General features: G+C 41.8%; 1 protein-coding gene across 1 annotated transcript in view; it reads left to right on the top strand.

Annotated features, from left to right (window-relative positions):
• Positions 1-12,052, top strand: part of LOC149300617 (phosphatidylinositol 4-phosphate 5-kinase type-1 beta-like) — a 55,197-nt gene extending 43,145 nt beyond the window's left edge. The window contains exons 14-15 of the mRNA XM_089485112.1: positions 11,441-11,538; positions 11,899-12,052. Of these exons, the coding sequence (XP_089341238.1) occupies positions 11,441-11,538; positions 11,899-12,052 (252 nt within the window). The remainder of the gene's footprint in view (positions 1-11,440; positions 11,539-11,898) is intronic.
• The last annotated feature ends 15,572 nt before the right edge of the window (positions 12,053-27,624 follow it).

Raw genomic sequence — 27,624 nt, 5'->3', positions numbered from 1 at the left:
ACTAACATGATCTCTGCCAAGTTTTTGTTCTGTGAAGCTTTTTTTGTTTCAACTTCTTTGGTTTGCTTTGCTATGTTTCTTTTGATGTTTGCTATGTTTATTTTTTATTTTTTTACTATTTTGGCTTGAAATTATATGACATTTGGGTCTCGCTACAAAAGCAAGCGTAAGGTTTTTAAAACAGCTACGAGCTGACAGTGCTGGAACCACTGATTGAAGCAGTAGATGTCTAGGAGGATCTGCTGGGATGACTACTCTGCTGGGTGACATAACACATATTGAGAGCAGAAATGCAGGGCAGCACATCATTGTTTAATCAGCAACAGTGGAGTTCGGAGTGATAAGAAGGAGAAACGAGAGATCCACAAATTAGTGAGAACAGAGAAATGAAAATTAAAAATAATTTAAAAAAAACAAATATTTAAAAACTATACAAAATATTCCCAAACACATCATACCCCTAACCAATAGAAAGCTAAAATGTATCTTAAAAAGAAAACAACTTTCCTTTACCTATTTACAAAACAAAAAATAAGATAGGGTAGTATGTAAGGGAACATTTGGCTCTCCAAAACATATTTATGTAGATCAGGGCCTGACAAACCCTGGATGGGAGGTCGCCATGGCAACTAGGCTCCGTCTTCCAGTGGGGTCGTGATGTAGCGGGTGCTGTGAGGCTCCCAGTAAGGTCACATAATGCATGGCATGGGTGCCGGATTCACAATGGCAAAACATAGGCAGCTATGTTACTGGTCTCTACGAGATGGCAGGGAGGGGTAGTAGTAGTGTATGTGAGTGTGTATACTATAGTGTCACAGTGAGTGTGTATGTGTGTATATGTACAGTGCTAGAGTCAGTATGGGTGTAAATGTTTAGTGTCAGTGTGTGTGTGCGTATATAAGAGTGTGGTAGTCAGCATTTAATGTGTGTATTAGTGTACGGTGTTAGCATGTGTGTACATGAGCATAGAATATAAGCGTGTATGTGTCACTGTAAGGTTTTGGTGTTTGTGGGCATAAGTTGTTAGTGTGTGTCTGTTACTGTATGGTGTTAGAGTGTGTAAATGTATGTTAGTGTATGGCAAGGCTCCATGAACCCCAACGATCACCTCCTGAGCTTAAATGGCGTAGTAGAAATGCCTCGATAGCGAGGCATTCAGCAACACCGAAAACCCACACCAGGCTGACTGACTGATGCCAGCTATGTATATCCACAGTATTTTAAGGTGAATAAAAACTGAAGAGGTGAAATATAGAGGGTTATCATATCCGGTTACTCTCAGTGTTTGCCCCTCAGGATTAATTGGCAGATTCAAAAAGTCACACAGCATCGGACACTTCCACGTTCTCCTTTGATTTAATGAGATCCGATAATTCCACTGTGTGACTTTTAATACTAGAATATCAGAGTGAAATCCTTTAATTCTAAATATTCAGAACCAGCGCTTTTCATGCATATGATTACAATAAGGATCGTGTAACCCATCATAAATTGTGTATTTACCTTGTGAGGCTGCCTTAAGCTTGAACTAGAGCAGCGCCCCAGCCACCCCTTTCCGTGGTCTGCATCAAGAACCAAATAAAAGGAGCACAGGGCCTTTAAGACACGGAGTCTATATAGAATGTGCTGAACAGGCATTGTACAGGGAGACACCAGCGGGAGCTTTATCATCCAAGAATGTGATCTGTCCCTCAGTTTTGTAGCAGGGTGATCAAAACAAGCCGTGGTCTTCAGTTGGGGTTTCACATAATAAAAGTTACAGTACACAACTAGTAACCAAAACGATAGGGTATTTAAACAATTCAAAACCCTGCATTGGTTGATGCCAGAGGAGCTCCCTGCCGGCGACCAATAGAGTCGCTTACAGACCTTTAACTACTGATGCCGAAACTTGGCCTTGGGAGGTTCCAGGAGTTAATGGTCTGTACGTGCAACTCTATCAGTCACTGGCAGGGGCCTCCTCTGGCATAAACCATTGAAGGGCAGCTGCTCTTATTACAGGTTTAGTGTCTGCTCCTTTAGAAACCTCCCAGTTATGGAGTTATGTAAGAGTGGTAAGAGTGACACAGGCACAATCATTTGTGAACATTTTCCTTTTAATATCAAACCAATATGGAGGCTTGGGTTCTGCTCTATATTCTTCTGTATTGCTGTCCAGTATAATTTGAGGTTGATGTAAAGGCATGTTATGCCTTTTATCATAACGATATTATAGTTGGAGTTCATGCAACTAAAAGGAGCAACTGCTGTTCCCGCCTCTTAACGCTAGGTGTCGATGTAGAGTCATTCTTTGCTAAGGCTTGTGTAATCGATTGTAGGTTGCTTTCACCACCACCGTCGCCGCCAGACGCGTACAATCAATCCCAGAGAACGAGGTCGCTTCTACAGAAGTCTATTAGCTTTTAGTGCCTGGGCTTCCACGGGCGCCGTTGGCATGTGGGGCTTCTGTAGGCCGCTTAGGACTCTTCCGGGAGTATTACGACTGCCCTGTCGAAGAAGGGTATTGGCGCACTTTAAAAGTGGCCGTACGCCCGTCCCTGTGGCCCCAGCGTGCAGTTACAGTACAGTGAGTAGACCGAGCTCTTTTAGGTTGTGACAGTGTACGGCGTGTAAAAGGGGTGGGACACATCCACGCGTGTCCTTTCCTCAGTGTTAAGCGTGTGAAGGCGCATGAGATCGGTTTCCTATCTGTAATTTTACTGATTTGTTTATACGCTATAATTCCTTAAACCCCCCATCACATACCTGTTATACTGCACTGAAAGCCTCCTGTGCAGACATGGTGGGTGGGCCAAGTAAGAGTCAGGACTACCTTGTGTTACGTGACACCTATAATAGATTATATATGTATAAACAGAAATAAAAACGAATACATTTTAGCTTGGTTGGCTCCTTGTTCTGAAAGTCTTCCTCCATTACATTTAAGTCTGCACTGACTAGGAGCGCAAAGGTGACACTTTTTTTTTATTTATTTTTTTTGACAGCACTCCCTTTCTGGTTTTGTAACCATGTCATATGCAGTTTGGCTTGTTGCCTTTCCACAACTTTAATCTGCAATATATATATATATATATATATATAATATATATATATATATATAATATATATATATATATATATATATCTCAAATAACAGATGGAATAAGTATCTTGTGATAATACCTTTTTTATTGGACTAACAGAATTTTGGAATGACAAGCTTTCGGGAGCTCTTCTCCCTTTCTCAAGTCTATGTTGTGTGGCAGGCAGAGGCGTATCTACTGAAAATAGCGCCTATGGCAAGCACTGAAATTGCGCCCCTGTCCAAATATCTAAAACCCATTTACTAGCCCCTGCTGCCTATATATATATATATATATATATATATATATATATATATATATATATATATATATTAGTCCCTGCTGCCGATAGCGGGTATTGATCAACACACAAACCCAGATCAATTGAAATTCACTTGTGATCTCAGCACTGAAGGTATATATCAAATAAACAGAATCAGACATACAAGTCCTGTATTTGCAGGTATTCAATAATAATATATGAAACGTAGCATCGCAGGTATAGATCAACTGAATAAGACAAATTAACCATGTATTTGCAGGTACACATAAATAATGTATGGAAACATAGCATAGCAGATATGGATCTACAGAATAACACAAAAACCCAGCTTTGCAGGTAACGATCAATTGGAATTCACATAAAAACACGGCATTAAAGGTATATTTAAAACCCCCTAAATTACAGGCATAGATCACAGGTTGCACACCCCAAAGCCAGCCCTGGCGTCCACACTGCCCACATAGAACCTGACCAGCGCCCAGATTACACACATAAAATTTGCAATCTTTGTCGCCAAATAGCCCAGCACAAGTCAACTTTGTCCCCAAACAGTCCGGCCAGTGCCATCTTTGTCCCATATACACCCTGCCTGTGCCATCTTGGTCCCCAAGGCTCAAACCTCCTGCTAGTGCCATCTTTGCCCTTCCACAATTATACATCTATGATACACAAACACTTTTACAGTCACTCACTAATTCACACTTTAATTCAGACAACTCATCCACACATTAACTCATGCTCTCCCTCATTCACTCAATGCATCCACACATTAATGCACACTCTTTACTTATATCTACCCCCTCTCCCTTATCACTTTTTAACCCCCTCCCTCCCTCATCACTTTTTAACCCCCTCCCTCCCTCATCACTTTTTAACCCCCCCTCCCTCATCACTTTTTAACCCCCTCCTTCATCACTTTTTAACCCCCTCCCTCCCTCCCTCATCACTTTTTAACTCCCTCCCTCCCTTATCACTTTTTAACTCCCTCCCTCCCTCATCACTTTTTAACCCCTCTCTCCCCCCCTTCTCTCTCACCTTGAAGTCCAGCGACGGGAGGACGATGCTTCTGTCTTCCTGCACCGCTCGCTGGTGTCCGCTGCTTCACTGCTGAGCGCCGTAATATGACGTCATATTTCGGCGCCCAGCAGTGAAGCAGCGGGCACCAGCGAGCGGCTTTTAAACGCTGTCTTCTTTTTTTTTGATGCGGGGGAGAACGAGGGGCGCCGAGCGGTTGCTAGGTGCCCCTCTCTCTCCTCCGCATCAGTGTTTAAAAGCCGCTCGCTGGTGCCGGTATTTCATGCAGAGCATGAAATGCCGGCACCGGGACGGGGGTAGAGGGCTCGTGGAGGAGAATGAGGGGCGCCGAGCGGTTGCTAGGCGCCCCTCTCTCTCCTCCGCATCAAAAAAAAATAAAAAAAAAATAAAAATGCCGGTGAGCGGCATTTAAAAGCCGCTCACCGGTGCCCCCCTTGAGATGGCGCCCATGGCACGTGCCATGGCTGCCATACCCTATATACGCCTCTGGTGGCAGGGGAGGGTGCTTACTACCCAGATCTGATAAGAGAGGGTGGGATGTTGTAAAAGTATGTGTCCCTCCAGAGGGTCATAAATGTTCTGAGTGGGGAATTTTGAGGGGGGGGTTTAGCACTGCTGAAGATAAATTGACAAAAAAAAAAATACCATAAGATGCTAGTGCTCACATACAGGGAATAGGAGTGCAGTGATGAATATAGGGATGGGAATGTATATGTCTACACATGTACTGTATTTTTAAGTGCACCATGTTCATCTATATGTACCTGTATATATGATAACATGTGTAGACATATACAGTAAGTACTGGGTAGTAAGCCCCCTCCCCTGCCACACAACGTTGAATTCTATGTGTCGTTTTGCTCAGAAATGTTTTAGACTTGAGAAAGGGAGAAGAGCTCCCTAAAGCTTGTCATTCCAAAATTCTGTTAGTCCAATAAAAAAGGTATTATCACAAGATACTTATTCCATCTGTTATTTGATATTGACACCACTGGACTAATACGGCTACAACCTCTACTCATATATATATATATATATAATTATATTTAAAAAGGCTTCAGTAACATAATGTTACCAATAGTCAATACACGATATACATGGTGCATTCGCTAAACCAGAATGTGCTTCGCTGTGACATGAATAGCCTTTTGGTTTGTTCTAAGGTAGGTGCTTAGTTATCGAAGTTTGTTTATAATCAGTTACTAGGCATGCATATAGGTGGCCATGGTGTTTTACATCCATTTTTATACACTGCTAGGGATGCACCAAAATGAAAATTTTGGACCGAAACCGAAATTTCAGGATTCACTTGGCCGAAACCTGAAAATGACCTTAATCACATCCATGCTATCACACGCACTCATTTACAAACATTCATATACTCATTCATTCCCTTAATCACACATACTTGTTCATACAACCCTCCCCCACCCACTAACCTGAACTTCAGATCTCTCACTCGCAGGGTTCCAGCTGTACGAGCAACTTCTCTGGCCCCGCCCCCTTGCGGAAGAAGGAACGGAGCAGAGTCACGTGATGTGCATCCACATGACTCAGCTGAGTTCCTGCTTTTCCTGGCCGGTACAAGAGACGGTGATTGCACACTGTACGACCAACGCACAAGTAAGCAGCCCAGCCCCTGCGGACGATTATTTTTGGCCGTTTATTTTTTGTTTGGGCATTTTGGCCATAATGCCCTTTTCGGCCGATATATATCGGCCACCAATATATCGGTGCATCCCTACTGACCACAAATTAAACTCACTTGCCAGAGGCCTCTTTTACATGGTGCCCTTCTTCATTTGAGTTTCACTTTAAAAAGGAAAGGAGAGCTTTTCGTGAGACTGACATGTTACATGGGTGTAATCTGAAGCGTAATAAGTAGCCTAGGCCAAACTGACAAACTCAGCTCACTGACTACTCTTACGCCATCCATCCAACCGAATGCCACACAGGTGTGGTGTACATTCAAACACACATAGCACACTCAGACACACATAGATATACTTGTTCATGATCAGCTTATGTGATCACTCCTCCCATTCAGAAGCAGTACCAGTGCATCTAGCGTGACCAGATGAAAGCTAGCCTTCAAGGTACTGCTAGGACAGGGGTGTTCAAGTTCAATAACTTAAACTGTAAAACAAAGTCAGTCCACAAACCATTTAAAACAAGTTTAGCCAAATAAAACTGCACAAGGCTGGAGCACACTGTGGGTACAAGCTGGATTTAAAATGGCTGACGCACACTGGCAGGGCCAGATTAAGAGCATCGTGGGCCTGGTGCTGAGGATTTTGGTGGCCATTTTATGGTCCTGCCACATAAACTCCCAAACACACACACACCAGGACAGGCTCTGCCATGCCGGCACCCAAACACCCACACACACACCAGGCCCTGCCACATCGGCACCTAAACACCCACACACACCAGGACAGGCTCTGCCACATCGGCACCCAAACACACACCAGGACAGGCTCTGCCACACAGACACCCAGACACACACACACACACCAGGACAGGCTCTGCCACACCGGCAACCAAACACACATACCAGGACAGGCTCTGGTGTGCTGAAATGTATCGGCCGAAAATAGCATTATCGGCAAAATGCCAAAACAAACAACAAAAAAAAAGTAATCATCCGCAGGGGCCCTGCCGCTTTCCTCTGTATTGCTCAGCAGCGTCTCTTGCTCCACTGGAGTAACGTGAATGCGCGTCACCTCACGTGACTCTGTTCCCCTGGGCCGGTCAAGAGAAGTTCAAACAGACTGCGAGCAACGCAGAGGGAGACAGTGCCCCTGCGTAAGTCTGCGAGCAGCACCAGAAGATCTGCAGTTCAGGTAAGGGTGGGGGAGGGTGTATGAGTGAGTATATGTGAATGAGGGAATGAATGTTTGTGATGAATGAATATGCATGTGATAGCATGGATGTATAAGTAGGGGGCAGGGCACAGGGAGGCTGTAGGTTATGTGCATGTATTGGCTTCTTGTGCATGAAAGGAGTGTCATTGCTATATTAAATATATATGATTACTAACAGCAATCACACTCCTAGCATGCCCAGGAAGCCAGTACATGCTGGATCCTGGGCATCATAGAAGTGTGATTCCTGTTAGCAATCACACTCCTATCATGCCAAGTCAGCCAGTACATGCTGGAATCTCGGTATGCCTGGGAATTATAGGAGTGTGATTGCTGTTAGTAATCATATATATTTAATATAGCAATGACACTCCTATCATGCACAAGCAGCCACAGTAGCAAAAGCTAGCAGAAATTACACTTCTATCATGTCCATTGGTAATACTTAATTTTTTTTTATTATTATATTTTTTTTTTCCTGCTCTCCTTCGATGTGATGACCCTCTCCTTGCCACGAGGAACACCTTCTGTAAGCCCTGCCCCCTTGAACGTCGTGTTCAAAGCCGCACGAAGGCTGCTTTTAACTTTTTGCGGCCGGGCGGCCGCTTTGAATGTGGTCTGCCGGCCAACATTGAATGCGGTCTCCCGGTGGGCCAGTCCTGTCCTGCTCACGCGGGGCGCACCTTGAAGACCGGCGGGCCGGATTTGGCCCGCTGGCCGCACGTTGGACACCCCTGTGCTAGGAGATTGATCCCAGACAGTGGATTGCTGGTTAAGCTTTATTCTGCTCACCTTAGAGTTACTTGAGAACCCCCTTTTAAGATGTAGCACTATGACAAAACCCTGTATCTGTGGGCCAAAAATGTAACTTCCAAGGATCTTAATCATGGTCTTCTAGTTCTAGGGCGAAAAGACTCAACATTTTCCAGCAAACTGTGACTTTTATTTACAAGTGCACAAAACAAGCATCCCAAAGCAAAATAATAAAATAAAACCCTAGCTTCCAGTTGAAGCCCTGTTTGTCTTATGCTTTTTTGGCCCAGGCTAACCAGCCTAAACACCCTCTAATTGAATCCTCTCTGTCAGACACAGCTAAGCCAGGGCCTCCCCCACACAACACACACACAGGTCCAGGAAGCTAATACTAATACTTGGCACAGGGGTTTCTTACCATACCCTGGGAGCACAAGCGATCTTCCTCTCCCCTCAGCAGTTCCACTGATTGTAAGACTTCAGGGAGTATAAATGCAAGCTTCAACAAAATCTTGTGCAATTCTGGCTTGGGCTTGGGCAGTTTTTGCCCTGCTCTCCAAATGCTACACTCCAGGGACCCATGTACACAATTTAGACATCATCTGTGTACAGATTCCCCATAAATTTCCCTGGGGGCTGTACTGTGTCAGTGACTTTTAGGTAAAAGTAAAAAAAAATTGAAATGCGTATGAAATGCATAAATGTGCTAGCGTGAAATAATATTTTGCTACTTTGTTTTTTTTCTAGGGTCACTGGCTACATACTTTTTGTGAACAGATAAAAAACAACCACAGGAATGTGTTGCTATTCAGTAGCAGAGGAGCAGGAACACTGACAAGTACTAGGTAATGGGGGAAATGTTTCTAATACACTAGCAATGTTCCATGTGAAACACAATGTATCACATGTGAGGTTGTTTTCAATTCCCACATTTTGTTATGCATTATGAAGGGCTAACACTGTCAAATTTCTCCTACCAGATGTACCGAGCTGGCTCTGTATAAATTCAGGAGGAGACTGAAGAAAATGTACTGAGTTAACTATGTACTATACAGGACCAGCCAAGCTCTTTCTGCAGATGAAGGTCACGGAGGTTGGCCCTTCATAATGCATGGTGAAGGAAAGGAGATGAGGGCACAACTCTCCTTTTAGTGAATAGGTCCTTCTGCCTCCCTCTTTCATCACTGTAATGTGGAGAAGATGGACAGTGATGTCAGAATCCTTGTGATTAGTCCTTGCAGTGATCACAATACTCTGCTGGCCGCAGTTTTCAAAAGAGCTTGTGTTAACAGAGAACTGGGTGGTTGTGGTGCACATTGGAGCACACTGCTGTATTATTTTTTAGATGCACTGTTATGTCTAGAGGCATCTTGGCACTCTTTTCAAGGATACAACAGTCAAGTCCAAAAGGGGGTAAACAGGCTAAAACATTTTATCAGAAAACAAAAGGTTATATGGTGCACTTTTAAAAAAAAATAAAATAATAATTTACCCAATTATATACTGTAGTTTCTCAAATATTCAACATATAAGGACATAAACATAAAAAAGAGAAAAAAACAGATATAGTGTAATATCGCAAAGAAGTGGCTCTTTAATGCACTCACATTTTAGTTGGAGTGCAAAACACTCATCAAATTTAGAAAGGCTAGATCCCAGATCTCTCCAGCAAGTGGAGGGTTAAAAGAGATCCTCTAGCCAGCAGGCGGTGGCCTAAAAGCAGTGGTTCTAATCAGTAGTAAATCTTATGTGTACCATCCACAGCTACACGGGAGTGTCAAGATAAAAAATAACTGAAATAACAATAAAAAGACCAAACTACAGTATATAATTTGTTAAAACTATTGTGTTTGTTTTGTAAAGCGCACCGTATCACCTTTTGTTTGCTGTTATGTTCTAATGTGTATGTGATTAAGGGATGCACATAGATATTGGTGCTGCTGGTATATATTAGTGGCACTGGTATATTTCATGTTTTTGTTACAAGTGTGCAAAGTGTTTTGGCACCTCAGGGATCTCTCTTGTTATCAGACGGTACCCATGATAATGATAAAAGCACTACAGTGTGTATACATTTTTATTTTAATTTGCATTGCTTTATTTTTTGTTCAAGAAGGAGAAACCCTGGTGTTTCTGAGTTTCTGCACTAACCATATTCGTGTTGTCATTTAGTACACTAGATGAAAACGCATACGAGAAGTTAGCAGAAGACACGTTGGACTCGCTAGCTGAGTTTTTTGAAGATTTAGCAGATCAGCCATTCACCCCAGAAGATTATGATGTCACATTTGGGGTATGTATCTGGTTGGTTAAATATAAATCATAATAATGTATTGTATGTATGCAATTTCACAGGTTATATTGGTTCTGGCTGGAATATATATATAATCTACACACACATACAATGCATGCTGGACCCATATATTATTGGGGCTGCAGTTTTACTTGCAGGGGTTAAATCTGAATGTTTTGGGTTTTCACCCTACCATTTCCATTTGTATTTGTATTAAGAATGACTCTCTGTCTAGTCCACGTTTAAGTCTGTTAAGTGTTAACAACCTCTGTTGTGTGTTTGCCATTGTTGTATGTGTGATGAGATTCTTCTAGGGCCAATGTTTGTGTAATCCCTTGACATTATGTTATGTTAATCTTTTCCTGTTTCTTGTGTATATCAGTTCCAACCCCCTGGTAAAGTGGCTACATAACTCATGCCCTGTCCCAATAAAATGTGTTCTTTTGCTTCTTGAAAGGTGTGTTATGTTGGTGGTATGGTTCTTCGGGAAAGTTTTTTCCCTGGAGGAGCACCTTTACTCAAAGAACTGGCAGGGATGTCCTGCCTGACCCTTTGGTTCCCATTACACATGGGTTTATTCAGTGTATTGAACTGCAAAATGTAGGATTTGGGAGGAAACAATTCAGATCCTCTTTAAGCAAAAAACAGTTCTATTTAGGTTGGGTGTGTTGTGTTTGCAGCTCTTCTGCCACTAGATGGTGCTATTGACATTCCTTGTTCCCTGTGCCATTGTCTGATATGCATCTGCTTTCCATTCCTTAAGATATATATATCGTTCCAGAGCAACCAAATCATTTTTATTTCATATAACCACATTTTGGTAGGCTGGATAGGACCTGACTAATTTATAATGAATGTTTAATACTATGCAGTGCACTTCTGTACTTATTGGTTATTTCTTTCTTTCTCATGAGAAACAGTTTATCATTAAAGCTCATCTGTCACATCCCCAACTGTTGCATCTTATATTTTATTATACTTTCTAAACCTGTGATAAAATAGTAATGACAAGATCCATCTGTTAGGTTGAGTAGTTCTTTTCTTCACGCAATAAAACTCTTATTCGATCATAAGCAAACATATTTTTGTAATGTGTAATTCATTTGATTGTTCTAACAATTTTGTTGGGTTTCCCTTTTTTCCCCCCAAGAATGGCGTTCTAACTGTCAAACTTGGCAGTGATATGGGGACCTATGTGATCAACAAACAGACACCAAACAAACAGATCTGGCTGTCTTCTCCCACCAGGTATGGTACCATAATATTTTAATTGATGGGTATCCAGTACAAAGGCTGCTATCCACATGTAAGGACTGTACCTGTACACTCATTTTAAAGATGGTTAATGACTATTCCTCATTCCTAATGAAATTAACTATTATTTTGCATGTGTTTATATTTTCTGACACCACTTGATGCTACGTTTAAGCAGATAATTGCTCAGTCATGGAAGGCTGAAGATCTTGCTTTTCAGATGTGTGTGTATATATATATATAAATATATATATAAAATGTTAAAGGAAAAAATTATATTCATTAATTTCCTAGTAAATATCTTATTTTTAAATTTTTCAATAACTGATTAGTCTATTTCTTTTTTTTCCTCAGTGGCCCCAAGAGATACGACTGGACTGGAACTATGTGGGTGTATTCTCATGATGGAGTTTCCCTTCATCACTTATTGGCACAAGAATTATCTCTTGTGTTGAAAACAAAATTAGACTTATCTACCTTAATGTATGCTGGGGAGAACAGAACATGAAGGCCACCTGGAACTTTACTGTTTTGTTTTGTGGGGTTCTTCAAAGATCAAATTACATATATACATATATATTTTTTCAACCACGACTCCTAGTTTTATTTCGGTTCTGCACTGACCATGCTTAGTGTGCCTTAGGTCTCTTTAATGATACATTAATAAGTAGAAGTGAAAGCTGGAATCATTCAGAGGTTTTACCTTTGTGACGTTTTGACTCAACACTGGGTTTGGGTAATTTACAGCACTTGCGCAGTTGGTGGACTTAAGGTAACATCATCCAGAAAGTCATTGTTTTATGTTAGCAGGTTTTGTCCTAATCTATTCTGTGACTAGTTGGGACCATTGGGAATTGTAGTTTAACAATTGCTGGTGGCCACAGATTGGAAGACACTGGAAGGTGATGTGTATTTTGATTAATGGATTGAGCCTCAGTAATAAATTGCAATAGAACGGATTTATATATTCTGCATGGGTATATGTGCAAAGATAATATTTGTAGATATTCTGCAGAGAAGCCTCGTACAATGGCTGCAGTTACCTTGTTCCAATAGATATGTAGCTCTCAGTGAATATATAATCTGTTATATATTTACAATACATATAGAGAATTCTGCAAAAAAAAATGGCTTCATAGTTTTGAAAATGTGTATTTATTTTTTCACAAGTAATAACCTTTTAGCCATATAAAGTACAGTGATACCAAGACAAAGGTAATAGAGGCTTTTTGTGTTCTTCATAAATAGGACAGGATATGTGGGTTATGTTAAAGACATGGTTGTTATAAGTATTATAGCTTGATGAGATGTTGGGTTGTAACTGTTGCTGGTTGAAGTTCAATATCCTAGACCCCATCTAAAAGTGTTTTAAACTCTTTGCCGCTTGGCTCAGCTTTACCTCTTAAATTTGTAATTCTAATTTATGCTGTGCATTGTACAGAGCACAGTCTGCAATTTTTTGTTGGATCAGACTGTAAAAGATATTTAGAAGCAAGCTAAAATGTTAGAATGGATACCATCTCCCAGAATAAAAGTAGATTTTTTTCTGTTCCAGATAATTTAACTTTTGGTATCACCTGTTTACTCTTCTTGCTGCTGAATTCCTGTTTAATCGTTAGTCTGTGTGTTCATATAAAATGATTTCTCAAATTGTCATATTTCACCTGCACTTCCAAAGTTTTGCAAAGCAAGCTGGGTATTGTAAATGTGTATGGAGCCGTGCTATCTCCTCACCCACTGAAACATTCTTAGGCTTTCTGCTTCGAAATAATAAATGCGCTAGTTATGATTAACTAATATCTTGTGGAATGCTTCATAGCTGTTAGCTCCCATGTGTTTGTTTTTTTCCACATATTTGAAATGTCTTCGTGAAAAAAAGTTCTCCATCCTCTAGCCAAAAATATCAGACACTGAAGAAAGGAATGTATTTTTGTTGTAATAAGCCTGGGAAAAACACTGCATCAGCTGGACACCGATTTCACGAAACACCCTTTCAACACGCAGGTGCCATTCGTGTTTTAGCCAGGTTTTTATCCGCATTTGGGTGGAAATTAAACCTTTGAAAGTTCATATATTTTATTCATGAACAAAACATTTTACACGCTAGGTGAGCTGAAACTTTGCTGACCTAGGCATTAAGAAGAGCAAGCTTCGCTGAGCTTCTCCCAACAGAGGGGCTAATCTGGTCCTATGTAATGATCAGTAAGATGACAAGGGTCATCTATAAACTATACATTATAGATGACAACCCACTTCATAATGCGTGAGCTAAGATGTTTCATGTAACCTACATTTTCCTATAAATCATATCTTATTAAGCTTTGGCGATATCCTTCTGAAAGAATATAGCACAGATTACTTCTATAAAATAACGTAAAGGGTTACATCAAAATCTTTTTTCATTGCAAAAATCTGACTAATTAAATTTTTGTAATTCAAAAGGTTTTAGTCCAGCCGTTGAGCAGCTCATAAGCTGCTCCGTGTGAGTTTTTGCATGTATGAACATGTCTACTGCTGCGATGCTAATTTAGAGAGACTGTGCGCTGCCTATATAATATCTGCCAAGAGTTAATATTGCATAAACCTGTTCTTATTAAAATGTACACTAATAATATCGTAATATATAGTGTTGAAGTCTCCAAGCTAGCTAATAAGTATAAAGACAAGGTATGACTTATGTGTAATTTACTAGGGGGTCAGTAAACATGCATTAGAACCAGAAAAAAGTTAAACTGTACAACATTACGAATACTAACGTTTCTTGGTAGAATACAATGTTCCTTTGAACCAGATGAACTTTCTCCAGGCAAAAATGTTCCTATATCTATGATGTCTCTAATAATGTAGAAATAAGTGCCTATATGTAGCTTACATTAAATCACACCGTAAAAGTACAACAGAAGGTAGCCCGATTATGTTTTGGTACTAAAGCACTATGTATGGGACTGATCTAATAACTAAACAAGCAATCACTGGTTCTTCTCTGTTCAGTATTGGTGTTTTCCCGTCGTGTAGTGTCAGTACCACGCAGTGGCGTCTCCAGCTTTCATATTTAGGGGGGGCACATGGGGGGCCAGGAACCAAAGTATGGGGGCCAATTATAAAACAGTACATATACACTATATATATATATATATATATATATATATATATACACACATATATACACACACACGTTAGGCAGTTATTTCTCATTCTTTAATATTAGCCCCTGCTGATGACAATATATAGAAATATTACACCCTGCTTCTGATATATATTAATATTAACCCCTGCTGCGGATATATATTGATATTAGCCCCTGCTGCGGATATATACTTATATTATACCCTGCTGCCGATATACATAAAAATTATACCCTGCTGCCGATATATATTAATATTTGACCCTGCTACCAGTATATATTAATATTAGCCCCTACTGCCAATATATATTATTAGTCCCTGCAGCCAATATATATATAAACTTAGCCCCTGCAGCCAATATATATTAATATTAGCCCCTGCTGCCGATATATATATAAATACTAGACCCTGCTGCCGATATATATATAAATACTAGACCCTGCTGCCAATATGAATATAAATACTAGACCCTGCTGCCAATTAATATTAATATTAGCCCCTGCTGCCAATATATGTTAATATCTCCCTCTCCCTCCCAAACTATCCTAACTACCCCCTCTCCCTCCCAATCTATCCTAACTACCCCCTCTCCCTCCCAATCTATCCTAACTACCCCCTCTCCCTCCCAATCTATCCTAACTACCCCCTCTCCCTCCCAATCTATCCTATTTACCCCCTCTCTCCCTCCCAATGTATCCCTATCTACCTCTTCTCACTTCCTATCTACCTCTTTTCACTCTCTAACCCCCTCCTAACTTTCTACCCTCCTCCCCCCCCTTTGAAGTTCACTTACCTTGGGCTTGTAGAAGTCCAGCGGCGGGATCGCGAGGTCTCTGTCTTCCTGGTTCTGCCGCAGTGTGCGCGGCTTCATTGCTGAGCGCCGGATATGACATCATATACCGGCGCTCGGCTTGAAATGCCGGCACTGCGACCAAGGCAGAGGCCTCGCGGTCGCGGAAAAGAGTGAGAGGCGCCGAACGGTCGCTGAGAACTTATTCCTCAGCGACCGCTCGGTGCCTCTCTCTCTCTCCTCCGGATCTATTAAAAAAAAAAATAAAAAGACGGCGTTTCAATTGGGGGGGCACACCGGGGGGCACAGCATGATTTAGGGGGGGGCCATGGCCCCCTCTGGCCCCCCCCTGCCGACGCCACTGGTACCACGGGGTGTCGCTCTTCCTGGGACAAGGACCTAGAACCGAAGAGGTTAAGATACCTCCTAACCCCTCCTACTCCTCCCTATAAGAGCCCCGGCAACCCTCATACCTCCAGTTTTTTCCTTGTCCCTTGTCAGGGACGGACCTTGTTCCTTGTTTTTTTCGTTGGTGGGGCACACGGGTTGTGTCCGGGGGTTCCCTCCGATTGCTCCCCGGGTGGTGAGCAGAGCATCGGCGGACGTTACGGAGCCGTTTAGACGCCGCGCTCTTATGCCGGCAGGTTTTGGAGCATGCGCACAGCGGTGGAACGCACGCCAGAGGGCGCTGCGTTCCACCAAGAGTACTGACACGCTATTGAGCATGCGTGATTCAGTTTCTCTTGTTCAGGGCGCGAAAACTAACTGGTTTTCGCATATATATAGCTGTGCTGCCCAGTCTGACAGCAGAGGAGCTTGTCAACACTGGGATTTCCGTGTCACCAGCCCCCCCACACGGATTGAGGAGTTGTAAGGTAGGATTTGGTTAATCTTACCCTGTCAAATCCTCTGCCCTGTATATTTTCTACTAAAATTTTTTTATATTAGATGTCTGGTCCGGTTTCACCAGATAAGCCGGATAAAGAGAAATCTTTTACACCTGCTCCAAAAAAGGCTGTGGTTAAAACCAAACATTTATCGTGCACTGAATGTGCCACTCCGTTGCCGGATGGTTGTAAGAAGAAATTTTGCTATGCCTGCTCTGCTGAGAGTTTGGCAAAAGAAAAACAAAAAGACATGCAGTCTTTTTTAGGTTGGTTCCAGGACAACCTGGCGCAAACGTTTGAAACGTTTAAAGCAGCAGCAGCTACACCTGTGGAACCCGTTAAACTTAAATCCCACAAACGTAAGAGGGTATCATCCCCTCATTCTGATTTATCCTCTGGGGAGGTTTCTAGTTCATCCTATTCAGCTTCATCTAGTGGGGAGTCAGAGGATGAGACCAATTTTCCTCCACAGGAGCTGCGTAAATTTGTTAAGGAAGTCTCACGGCTTTTTCAGGATTCAGACCTGTCAGCGCACCCCAAAGGGTTGCCCATGTTATCTCACATGCAGAATCTCATGTATAGAGAGTGGAATAATCCAGGCAAAAGAGCCTTTATATCAAAGCACTCTAAGCAGCTTTTTTACCTTCAGGGCGATGAAAAATGGGAAGATATCCCTAAAGTAGACGTCCAGATAGCCCAGCTTTCCAAACGTACGACCATTCCCATTAGTGAAGTGGCTGGTCTTAAGGATCCTATGGATAAGAGGGCAGAAACGTCTTGCAGACGGATTTACCAATCATCTGGATTCCAGTGTAAAGTGGCGTTGTCTAGTGCATCTGTGGCTAAAGCGCAGGGTGTCTGGTTGCAGTCCTTAGAGGGCAGTCTTTCAGAATCTATGGATGAAGGTTTGTCTAAACTATTTAAAAACCTGACACTGGCTAATAGCTTCCTGCTGGAAGCTGCAGAAGAGGGCCTTAAGCTTTCAGCCCGTAACATGGGTTTGTCTTCCGTTGCCAGAAGGGCATTATGGCTACGTTCCTGGGCAGCAGATACTGCCTCCAAATCTACTCTATGCGATCTGCCCTTTGAAAGAACCAAGCTATTCGGTTCTTCCTTGGAGGAACTGATCAGACACATGTCTGATACTAAAAAGGCACTTCCTCAGGATAGGAAAAGCAGATGGAACAAGCGATACCAGTATAGACCTTCCAGGCCTTTTCAACCAGTTTTCAAGACTCAAGCCTTTCGTAAACAACACGAGAGAAAGTTTCAGGAACACCCTAAGAAACCAGAGGGTAGGAAGTTCTGACGGTGTCGGAGGTCATCTGCAATGGTTCCTACCAAAATGGAGGCAAACCACAAACAATTCCTGGGTCCTCAGGATCATTGCGGACGGGTACAGGATAAAGTTTTCCAGTTTTCCTCGTCCTCTGTTCCTGATTTCGTGTTACCCCTCTCAGGTGAAGAACTCAGCACTGTTTGCCGAAAGCCTTACCCTTCTAAAAAAGGGTGTCATAGAGCCTGTTCCAAAGTATCAGGAGTTTCAGGGAGTTTATTCCCGTCTCTTCCTGGTCTCAAAGCCGGATGGGTCCTTCCGTCCAATTCTGGATTTAAAGAAAGTCAATGCGTATATTCCTTACCGTCACTTCAGAATGGAATCCATTCTCACGGTTACCCGCCTGTTGAGACAAGGGGACCTTATGGTTACGTTAGACCTAAAAGATGCCTATCTCCATGTGCCTATCGCCATAGCCTCCAGGAAATATCTCAGGTTTGCCATAAGAGTCGGGACAAGAGTTCGTCATTTCCAGTTTACTGCTCTCCCTTTTGGCCTGTCGTCAGCTCCTCGGATCTTCACAAAGCTTTTAACTCCTATTGCAGCGGCTTTACGGAAAGAGGGGATCACAGTCGTCCCTTATCTAGACGATTGGCTGCTAAAAGCAAGTTCTTCTCAGGAGCTCCGGGCACATCTCAGCTTTACGACCCGATGCTTGGGGGAACACGGCTGGATCATAAATTACAAAAAGTCCAACCTGATTCAAACTACGAAGATCCAGTTTCTGGGGCTCATAGTGGATTCCGTCTCTTCGAGACTTTATCTCCCGCGCTCCAAGATCAAGAAGATAAAGAATCAGGTTTCCTTTCTGCAACAAAATCCAACCCTTTCCTTCAGGTTGGCTATGAGTATCCTGGGCAGTCTTACAGCGTGTATTCCGGCAGTAAGCTGGTCCAAAGCGCAGTTGAGACCCCTGCAATGGGACATGCTACAACAGTGGTCCAGGAGACTGGAGGATCTAGATGTTACCTTCACGGTATCCAGGGAGGTTTTACTCCGGCTGAATTGGTGGAAAGCGAAGGAGCGCCTCACCCGAGGGCGATCTTTTCTACCACGTCATTGGGTCACCCTCACCACGGATGCCTCCAAGGTAGGCTGGGGAGCTCATCTACTCGACCTCTGCAGTCAGGGCAGCTGGTCCTTAATCGATCAAGCCCAATCATCAAACTTTCGGGAACTGAAAGCTGTGTTCCTGGCACTCAAGACCTTCGGTCCAAGATTACGGGGGAAAGCTGTGAGAATCCAGTCCGACAATGCCACCACAGTCTCATATATAAACAGACAGGGTGGCACCCGGATTCCAAGGCTACAGGACCTTTCAGACCATCTCATGCGCTGGGCCCAAAGAAACCTGGAAGATTTAGCAGCGGCACATATCAAAGGAGTAGACAACTGTCTGGCAGACGATCTCAGCAGATCTCGTTGCTCCCAAGCAAACTGGTCCCTGGACAAGAGCATTTTTTCTCTCCTAGTTCAAAGATTCGGCCTACCAGATATAGACCTTATGGCGACCAGACAAAACAGGAAATTGCCAGTTTTCGCCTCCCTTTACAGGCAGGACAATCCCCCCTGCTAGACGGAATGTCAGTGGTTTGGTCTTTCAAGATGGCTTATGTGTTTCCTCCAGTAGCCATGATTCCTCGGATCCTCCTAAAGATTCGGGTAGACAGAGCCAGGGTTTTAGCTATTCTCCCTTATTGGCCGAATCGAAGTTGGTTTTCGGAGCTGCTCAGTATGGCGATTTCAGTATGGGAGCTGCCAGTTTCCTCCCATCTTCTGGAAAACAAGAACCTGTCCAAGGATGTTCTTCTGCAGTTCAGATTGACGGCCTGGCTGCTGCAAGGATGATCCTCCAGAGCAGAGGCATTTCCAATTCTATGTCAGAAATCCTCTTGGGTTCAGTACGAAGATCTACGTCCACTATTTATCTTCGAGTCTGGAATAAATTTCTCCACTGGTGTGTCTCCAAAGGTTTGGATTTCTCTTCTCCCCCCACAAGTTCTGTTCTGGATTTTTTGCAGGAAGGTTTTTCAGCGGGTCTCACAGTCTCGACGCTTAAGGGACAGGTTTCAGCCCTGAGTCATTTTCTCCTGTCGGAGTTGGCGTCCCAAGTTCTCGTCAGGCTTTTTTTTAAGGCTGCCATCATTCAACGGCCTCCCAGACGTTCGCATTTTCCCTCCTGGGATTTGTCATTGGTCCTCCAAGCACTCTGCTCTAAACCATTCGAACCTTTGGAAGAGGTATCTCTAAAATTTTTATCCCTCAAGACGGCTTTTTTGGTGGCCATTACCTCAGCGAGGAGGGTCAGTGAACTTCAAGCTCTTTCCGCGGCTCCAGAATTTACTATTTTCCACCAAGATAAAGTCGTCCTGTATGTTAAACCTTCTTTTTTGCCCAAGGTTATCTCTGAAGCTAATGTCAATCAGCCATTAATTTTGCCCTCTTTCTTCCCGTCTCCTTCAACTCCGGAAGAATCACTCTGGCACACTTTAGACGTCCACAGAGTTCTACGAATTTATATAGACCGCACTGCCTTTTTCCGCTCCATGGATCAATTGTTTGTTAATTATTTTGGTAGATCCACAGGCAATGCGGCCTCCAAGCACACGATATCTCGATGGCTTTCCGATACTATTCGCTTAACCTACTCTCTCAGTGGTCAGGTTCTTTCATCCCGCATTACTGCTCACTCCACCAGAGCTATGGCTACATCCTGGGCTGAAAGGTCTTCGGCATCTCCAGAAGAAATATGCAAAGCAGCTACTTGGTCTTCCTTTCACACGTTTATCAAGCATTACCGGCTAGACATCTTCTCCTCCTCTGATGCTGACTTCGGGCGTAAGGTGCTTCAGGCAGTTACCTCGTGACCGTTTTTTCCCCACCCAGGAGGGGTCATCTTGCTATATCCCCGTGGTACTGACACTACACGACAGGAAAAATAGTAATTTTACTTACCGTAAATTCTTTTTTCCTTAGTGTAGTGTCAGTACATATATCCCTCCCTGTGCATTTTTGTATTAAAATTTTTTTTTTTTGCAAGCTATCTTGTGTTTCTTGGTACTTTCTGGAGGTATGAGGGTTGCCGGGGCTCTTATAGGGAGGAGTAGGAGGGGTTAGGAGGTATCTTAACCTCTTCGGTTCTAGGTCCTTGTCCCAGGAAGAGCGACACCCCGTGGTACTGACACTACACTAAGGAAAAAAGAATTTACGGTAAGTAAAATTACTATTTTTGTGCAAACCAGATTTTGAATCTGGTATATTTTGTACAATTCTCTCATTTTGTAAAGTAAATTGGATGCAAGATGTTTATATACGAGTCAGACTCACTGTCTTCTAGAATAAGCCATAAGTGCACGTGAAAAAGGGTAAGGAAGAAAAATAAGAATACAAAGAGACTATTATAAACCAAATTCTTGTGCTCGCAAGTGTAAGTGAAAAATAATTATAATGTACTTCCACAATACTTCCCAGATGACTGCAGCAGCCCAAAAAGACATCTCATGAGATAGATAAAGCTATCTGTGTAATATGGGAAACCTAAACTTCTCATCACACCTTTGAACATGAGGTAGTTTCCTCTTCCGATGGATTGCAATGTCAGTCTGTTCAGTGCATTGATTTTATAATATATGTCACTGAATTAGTTCTGTTTTCTAATGCAAGTCTTTCAGTTGACCCTCTAAAAATACAATCCTATAGGGTCATATTTTATGATTCAACTAAAACTGGTGGATCTTTCAACAGACCCAGCTATTAGCCCCTTTACTTTGGGACTTTACATAGCTATATAACCATTTAAGTTTACTTTTAACATTCTGTGATTGCATTGCATTTGTAGCACAGTTAAGTATGCTTGACCACAGAAAAATACACTCACCCCTCCTTCCATATGCAGCCAGTATCTAGTGGTGAAAGGATTAAAGAGAAAAGATAACTGTATCATGATTTGTAGTTGTTGCAGGCATGTCCGGGAGTTATTTTCTTATTAGTCACCTCCCTGCTTCATTCCTCTGTAACGCTCCTGCAATCATTCCTTGATATTTTCCTTCTTGTACGGATTAGTGCTGATTATACACTTGCTTTATTTTTTTGCTGAATAGGATTTCTGCTATGTAATAACACTGCTAGCCAATAATTAAAGGAACTTAACAAAAAAACTAAATATCATTTTCACATGATGTAACATTTATGGAAACCTGCATGTGTTCCACCTGCTACCTTAGCCTAATATACTAGACAAACCCTTGCCATGCCTGTAGTAAACGTAGAATTTTTCAGTCATAATTAGACTTGTGCAATAGTTTTTGTACGAATGCATTTTCATGACGAATTCAACTGTTTTGTCCATTCGTCCAAATAACGAATGAACAAATGCCATTTTGCCTGCACTAAGGAGGGACATTGAGTGAGCTGATCTTCATTAGTCCAATCAGCTCACTCCTGTCATATCATGCTGAGGGCTTGTTAAATGGCTGTGCTGGATCTTTCAAAGAAAAAAAACACTGGTAATAAAGAGAGCCTATATAAGAGCAGAGCAGGCTGGGGATCCGTTACATTTCACTGTGACTGCTTTATGTGACACCGCTGTGCTGCATCCGAGCATTTTACAGAGTGAGATTCTTTTGTGTGAGACTTGGTGAGCACTCAGCCTGACATTTCTCACAGTGTCTAAGACTCTATAAAGTTTTGATTTAATTAAGAGCATTAATTTAATTTATTCATTTAATTAAGATAATTTAACAAGTCCACTACTATCCTTAACCCTATAACGCTAAGCTTAGTTTGACCCTCTTTCTTAAATCCGCTGGTCTCAAATTCCCTATTTAACAACTTCTACGTGTTTATTTGAACTGGACTAACAAATGGGATTTCCGAAAACAAACATGTTGTATGCATTTCGTCTGACCAGAAAACGGAGACTAAAAATTTGGTGGAATACAAAGAAACACCCCCCCTACTCTACTCTTAATCCACCTGAGCGATACTCTGTCTAATGAAAGTCCATGGAGGAAATTGCTTCATTAAACAGGATTTTATTAGTATTGACATAAAGAATCAGCTCAGTGTGGTGTTTGAGCAGTGAAAGTCACTGAAAACATGGCATGACAAACAACAATGGCAGCCTACAGTTCTACAGATAAAAAAAAGTTTCCTGGTAGAAAATGAACTAAAGCCAAAATTAAAGTGATAAACGGCATAACTATCGTATATACAGCACTGCATTTAATCGAATGCTCAAAGAATGTGGGTTTATGTATTTTTTGTAGACAATGTTCATTTTTATTTCCCCTACTATCACTTTAAATCAGTTACTAAACCAGTTTATCCAGGAAACCAGCTCCCTTCTCTACTGGAAGCAAAATTTTCATGCCGGTATATTTAACACCTTGTGGCACACCAAATGAAAATAACACACAATATTTATGATGCATTTCATGTCTATATAGACACCTCTTTGAAATAAATCTTATCAACAATATCCACCCAGATAGGGGATCCTGCTTTTTAGTATCCAAAGGGGACATAATGCTAGCTCTTTGATGCTCCTTGAACAAGGTTTATATTGCTTATATTGGTTCATATTATATTGAGTTCAGCAGAGGTCACAAAGCTATGGGAGGTTTAAGCTTCTCCTATATAGAGATTGTTGCTCTTTTTTAACCCTCGGTGAAAGCAAAATTTTTCAAGCCAATGCATGCCTCAGAAGGATCATCCACTTTTTTTGTGGCTTATTTTACCAGGGTCAGATTACTGTTTCTGCATTTTGGTTGTTGATCAACAGTTAATTACTAATCAAAATGCATTTGAAAAACAAGCAGTAGATTTGAATTAGCAATTCTTTCTAAACACTCCATGGGACTCCATTGGTATGTTGCTAAGGAAGTCCCCCTTTCAAGAGGAGGTAGCTGCATACAGGTAGCCATAAGTAGGAGTGAAAAGACAGGACTTGATTAACATTAGGTGGGGCCATGGGGCAACATTGGTACAAGGGACCCCACTCCAAAATAGTTGTCAACTCAGCAGGATTATTACATTTCTTTTCTACAATCCTGGATTTTTTTTTAAATCACCCAGGGCTGTGGTGTGAAAATTGCCCCAGGGCCACCCAAATTCAGCAAGCAACATATCCCACAGTGTCACCTTTGCCCCACACAGCTTGTGAGTGCCTTTTCCCCAAGCAGCTTATCAGTGTCATCCCCCCAAAACTTATACACAGACAAGCATGATCATATTCTCCTGTACATAGATATTCCTACCACCCGCACACGCTTACCTCACCTGTTACCTTTCCAACGGCTTTCTGTCCAGCTGCTCGCACACTGTACAGGCAGCCTTGGTTTCACCGCGGAGTACCTTGACATAACGTGACCCCAATACGTTCCTGTGTCCCTGTGGCAATTCAAAATTTTTTCAAAGTTTAGAAAGTGCCCTTCCGACCCTGACCTTTACTAATCTATTTTGAACCGGTATGAGGAGACAGGAACAAGTGGTGGCAGGGGTTGACCCAGGCCCACTAGAGGCATGGGCCCCATCACAGTTGTGACCGCTGCGACCCGTGTAATTACGCCACCGGGTACAGCACAATTCACTTTGGGATTAGAAGGTTCCAGTTAGGGGCATCACCAGGAATCACATTTAAAGGGACCATTTTGCACAGTTAGGTTTTGTTCCCGAAAAGCTACATGAAAGTTAGAACAGCTAAATTAATGTCCATACATGGTACCAAGTATCCATCAGACAAGACAATATTTAAATAAATCTTTACATCTCTAAATTGTAAGCTCATTTGAACAGGGCCCTCCTCACCTGTTGTACTGTAAGTCAAATTGTTATACTACTTGTCTACCCATTTTACAGCACTATGGAATATGGCGCTATATAAAACAATAAATAATAATAATTTGTCATGGTCATGGAAGGAGAGACCTCACAAAGCAGGTCCTTGTGCTACCACAGTTGCATACATATATAATGGCTTATGTCCTAGAGTGGCAAATCCTATTGGGCAATTAGGCTTCCTATAGCTCCACTGCTGAATGGGCTGATTAAAAGAGAGATCGCTGATCTCCCCAACTTTCCCATTAATACTGTCACACGCCACATGTCCTTAAAAGGTGGGGCACAGGGATTTGATGTCATATCCCAGTGCTCAGCAGTAAGGAATCGGCTTGGATGAGACGGCAGATGGCGCTGTCTAGGACAGCGCTAAAGATAAATGTGGCACAGCATAGATAGACATGAAGGCATAATGCAAATACAATTACACATACAGATGCTTAATAGACACAACCGCATGCAAAACACATCCTCAAATCAGTAAACACACACATACATACGTGCTGATTTCCATACACATCAATCCAGACTATTATCTGCATTGGTTATCTTTGGTACTGTGACTGCAGGCTGTTGTCAGGGGCATCTTTAAACACTATGTTTCCTTTCAGGCAGATCAACCACTCCCAGCATGATGGAGTGCGAGCCTGTATGATCTCCAAAAAAGAAAAGAGTTAGTGTTTTTTTCTTGAAAGAAAACGGGGACTGACTATGGCGGTGTTCAATTCCAATTTACTAAGCGGTCCAGCCATTGAATGTCAGCAAAGTAAGAATACTTTTCATATAAGACTCACCTCCCCTGGGAGAATGGATCTGAGTGCTGTTTTTCCTTGCTTACAAAACAATGGGTTGACTATGGGCAAGTCTACCAGAATGCAACACCCGCTTGTCATCTGTAACGCCCTTGAAATTGGGATGTGATAGACATGGCTGGTCTGTTTTATGGGAGGCTTGGAAGATTTTAGATTAATAATATACATTTACATAATATAAATTGTGAACACCGTCACCTTAATAGAATGAACTATATGGATCTATGAAAAAAACTATGAATAAAAGGCTCTGGCTGGAGAGATAAAGTCTTAGTAGTTTCCGGACCATTTTACCCTTATTTGAGGAAACCAGACAGTGTCTGCTCAATGGTGATACCATGACTTTTTCAGCACCAGATCTTATCCACGTAAATAGCTCATACTAAAACTCCTTTATTGTAACCCCGGATGGTTTTCCCACCTTTATCCATACCTTATTTTTCTCTTCACCCCATTCCCCCTAGATTGTAAACTTGAAAACATGGCCCTTATTGCATAATGTATCAGTTTGTCCTAGTCTGTCAAATCTAGTCTTGTGACACTCCTTAAATATATGTATTGTAAAAAGCGCTGCGTAAATTGTTGGCGCTATATAAATAATAATAGTCTAAATTTAAGATATACAAAATTGAGTAAGCTACTTTACTTTGGTATCAGTCTACTGGTTATTTACGTTCTTCTTTATGCTGACTGGTGCATGAACTGTGATTCCTGTCAGGGTGTTGGTCATTTTAAATCTAGCTGGCTCCTGTTATGTAAAATACTGTTGACCTTTCAAAAACATTATTCGTGGAACAAAGCAAAACCTCAAACTGATATGGTGCTTGGATTGATTTCACTTGGCACCCTGACACTGAAAGGATTTAATTAGGTGAAACAGAGACATCTTTAATAAATAGATATCAACTCTCTGGTGAAATAGGTACTGGTTTGGAGGCATATCTACTCCTCTGACTGGCCATGGTTGGACTATCAGCAATGAGAAGCCACCTAACATTACATGCGAATTAAGATGAGGACATGAAAAAGGAGCTTGGAATTCAATAGGAAGAATACTAGGGATTAGTAGAATACATTTTATTTATAATAACGAAAGGATTGGATGAATGGAGATAGAGAGAAGATAAAATTAAAAGGAATGGGTCAAGGGGGGGGGATAAAGGAACAGTTAAATAAGAGAGGGATGGGAGATGAGAGATGCGATGAGATAGAGGAAACAGGAGGGGGAAGAAAGAAACAATGCTTGGCTCTGGCTGTCATTGGCAGGAACACCATGCGTCTGTGTGTGCGTCTGTGGGCACACCCAGCAGGGCCCTGTCTCTGCCCTTGGAACTGATCAGGCTGTCTCCTAACTTTTGCACTGTGTCTTACCCCGCATGGTTCCTCGAGGTCCCACTGCCACTATGTTTGATGTAGCTGTTCCTTTTAAAGACAGATGTTTATTTTACCTGCTCCTCTTTGATCTTCAGAATGTTTTAAACACTCTGCAGAACTATTTGTCTCTGCCTTTTTGAGCTTGATGACACTTTGGCCTGTTTAACGTTGGCACAGACGTTTGCTGGCTAATTTATCACATTATGTTTTATTATTACTATTCAATTATCTTTGCTCAGCCCCATTCTATAACAAAGTACATTTATTGACCTCAAACATAAGTATTTTTCTTCACTTCTGACTTCCATTCACAATTAAAATGGATTAAGGATGCATTTTGAGTCTACAGAGTGTACTGTTTTATCTGTTGTAGCTTAGCTTTTAATGTAGTTTAGAATGTGTTCACATTTAAAATGCAAATATCTTTGCACTTAATATATCATTTTAATGTGTTCATTGGTTAACAATTACCATAGTTTTAATGTGTCATGTGTTTGGCTTACCAGTTGATGATTTAGCAACACCTAAGGCTTGAGTGAATGTTTAACAATGGTCCAGGTACGCATTATAATTTCTAATTACATTTTATTATTCTTTGCATTATAGCCATCTGAAATAATGAAGGACGCAGGCTTTTCATTGTTTAAAAGTTATCTAGACCATTACCTTTATCAGTATACGACCACCCTAAACTTATTAAGTCAACATAAAACGATTTTATTTATCCTATGGTATTGGGTGTGCTCTATAGTGCCTTCAGCTAATTTTCTTTGGCTGAATTTTGTTGTATTGACGTAAGCTGTTACGTAACATTTTACCCCACAAAAATTAATACCACCTTGCGCCAAACGGTACAATGAGTTCATGACAACCCTCTGTATATTACTTAAATGTCTTTCATCTTTGGTCATGTATTCTT

This window comes from Sceloporus occidentalis, unplaced genomic scaffold, assembly GCF_023333645.1.
Source record: "Sceloporus occidentalis isolate IW3139 unplaced genomic scaffold, rSceOcc1.0.p SCAF_24, whole genome shotgun sequence".
In the NCBI taxonomy this organism is placed as follows: Eukaryota; Metazoa; Chordata; class Lepidosauria; order Squamata; family Phrynosomatidae; genus Sceloporus; species Sceloporus occidentalis.
This window is presented reverse-complemented; position numbering and strand designations above follow the sequence as displayed.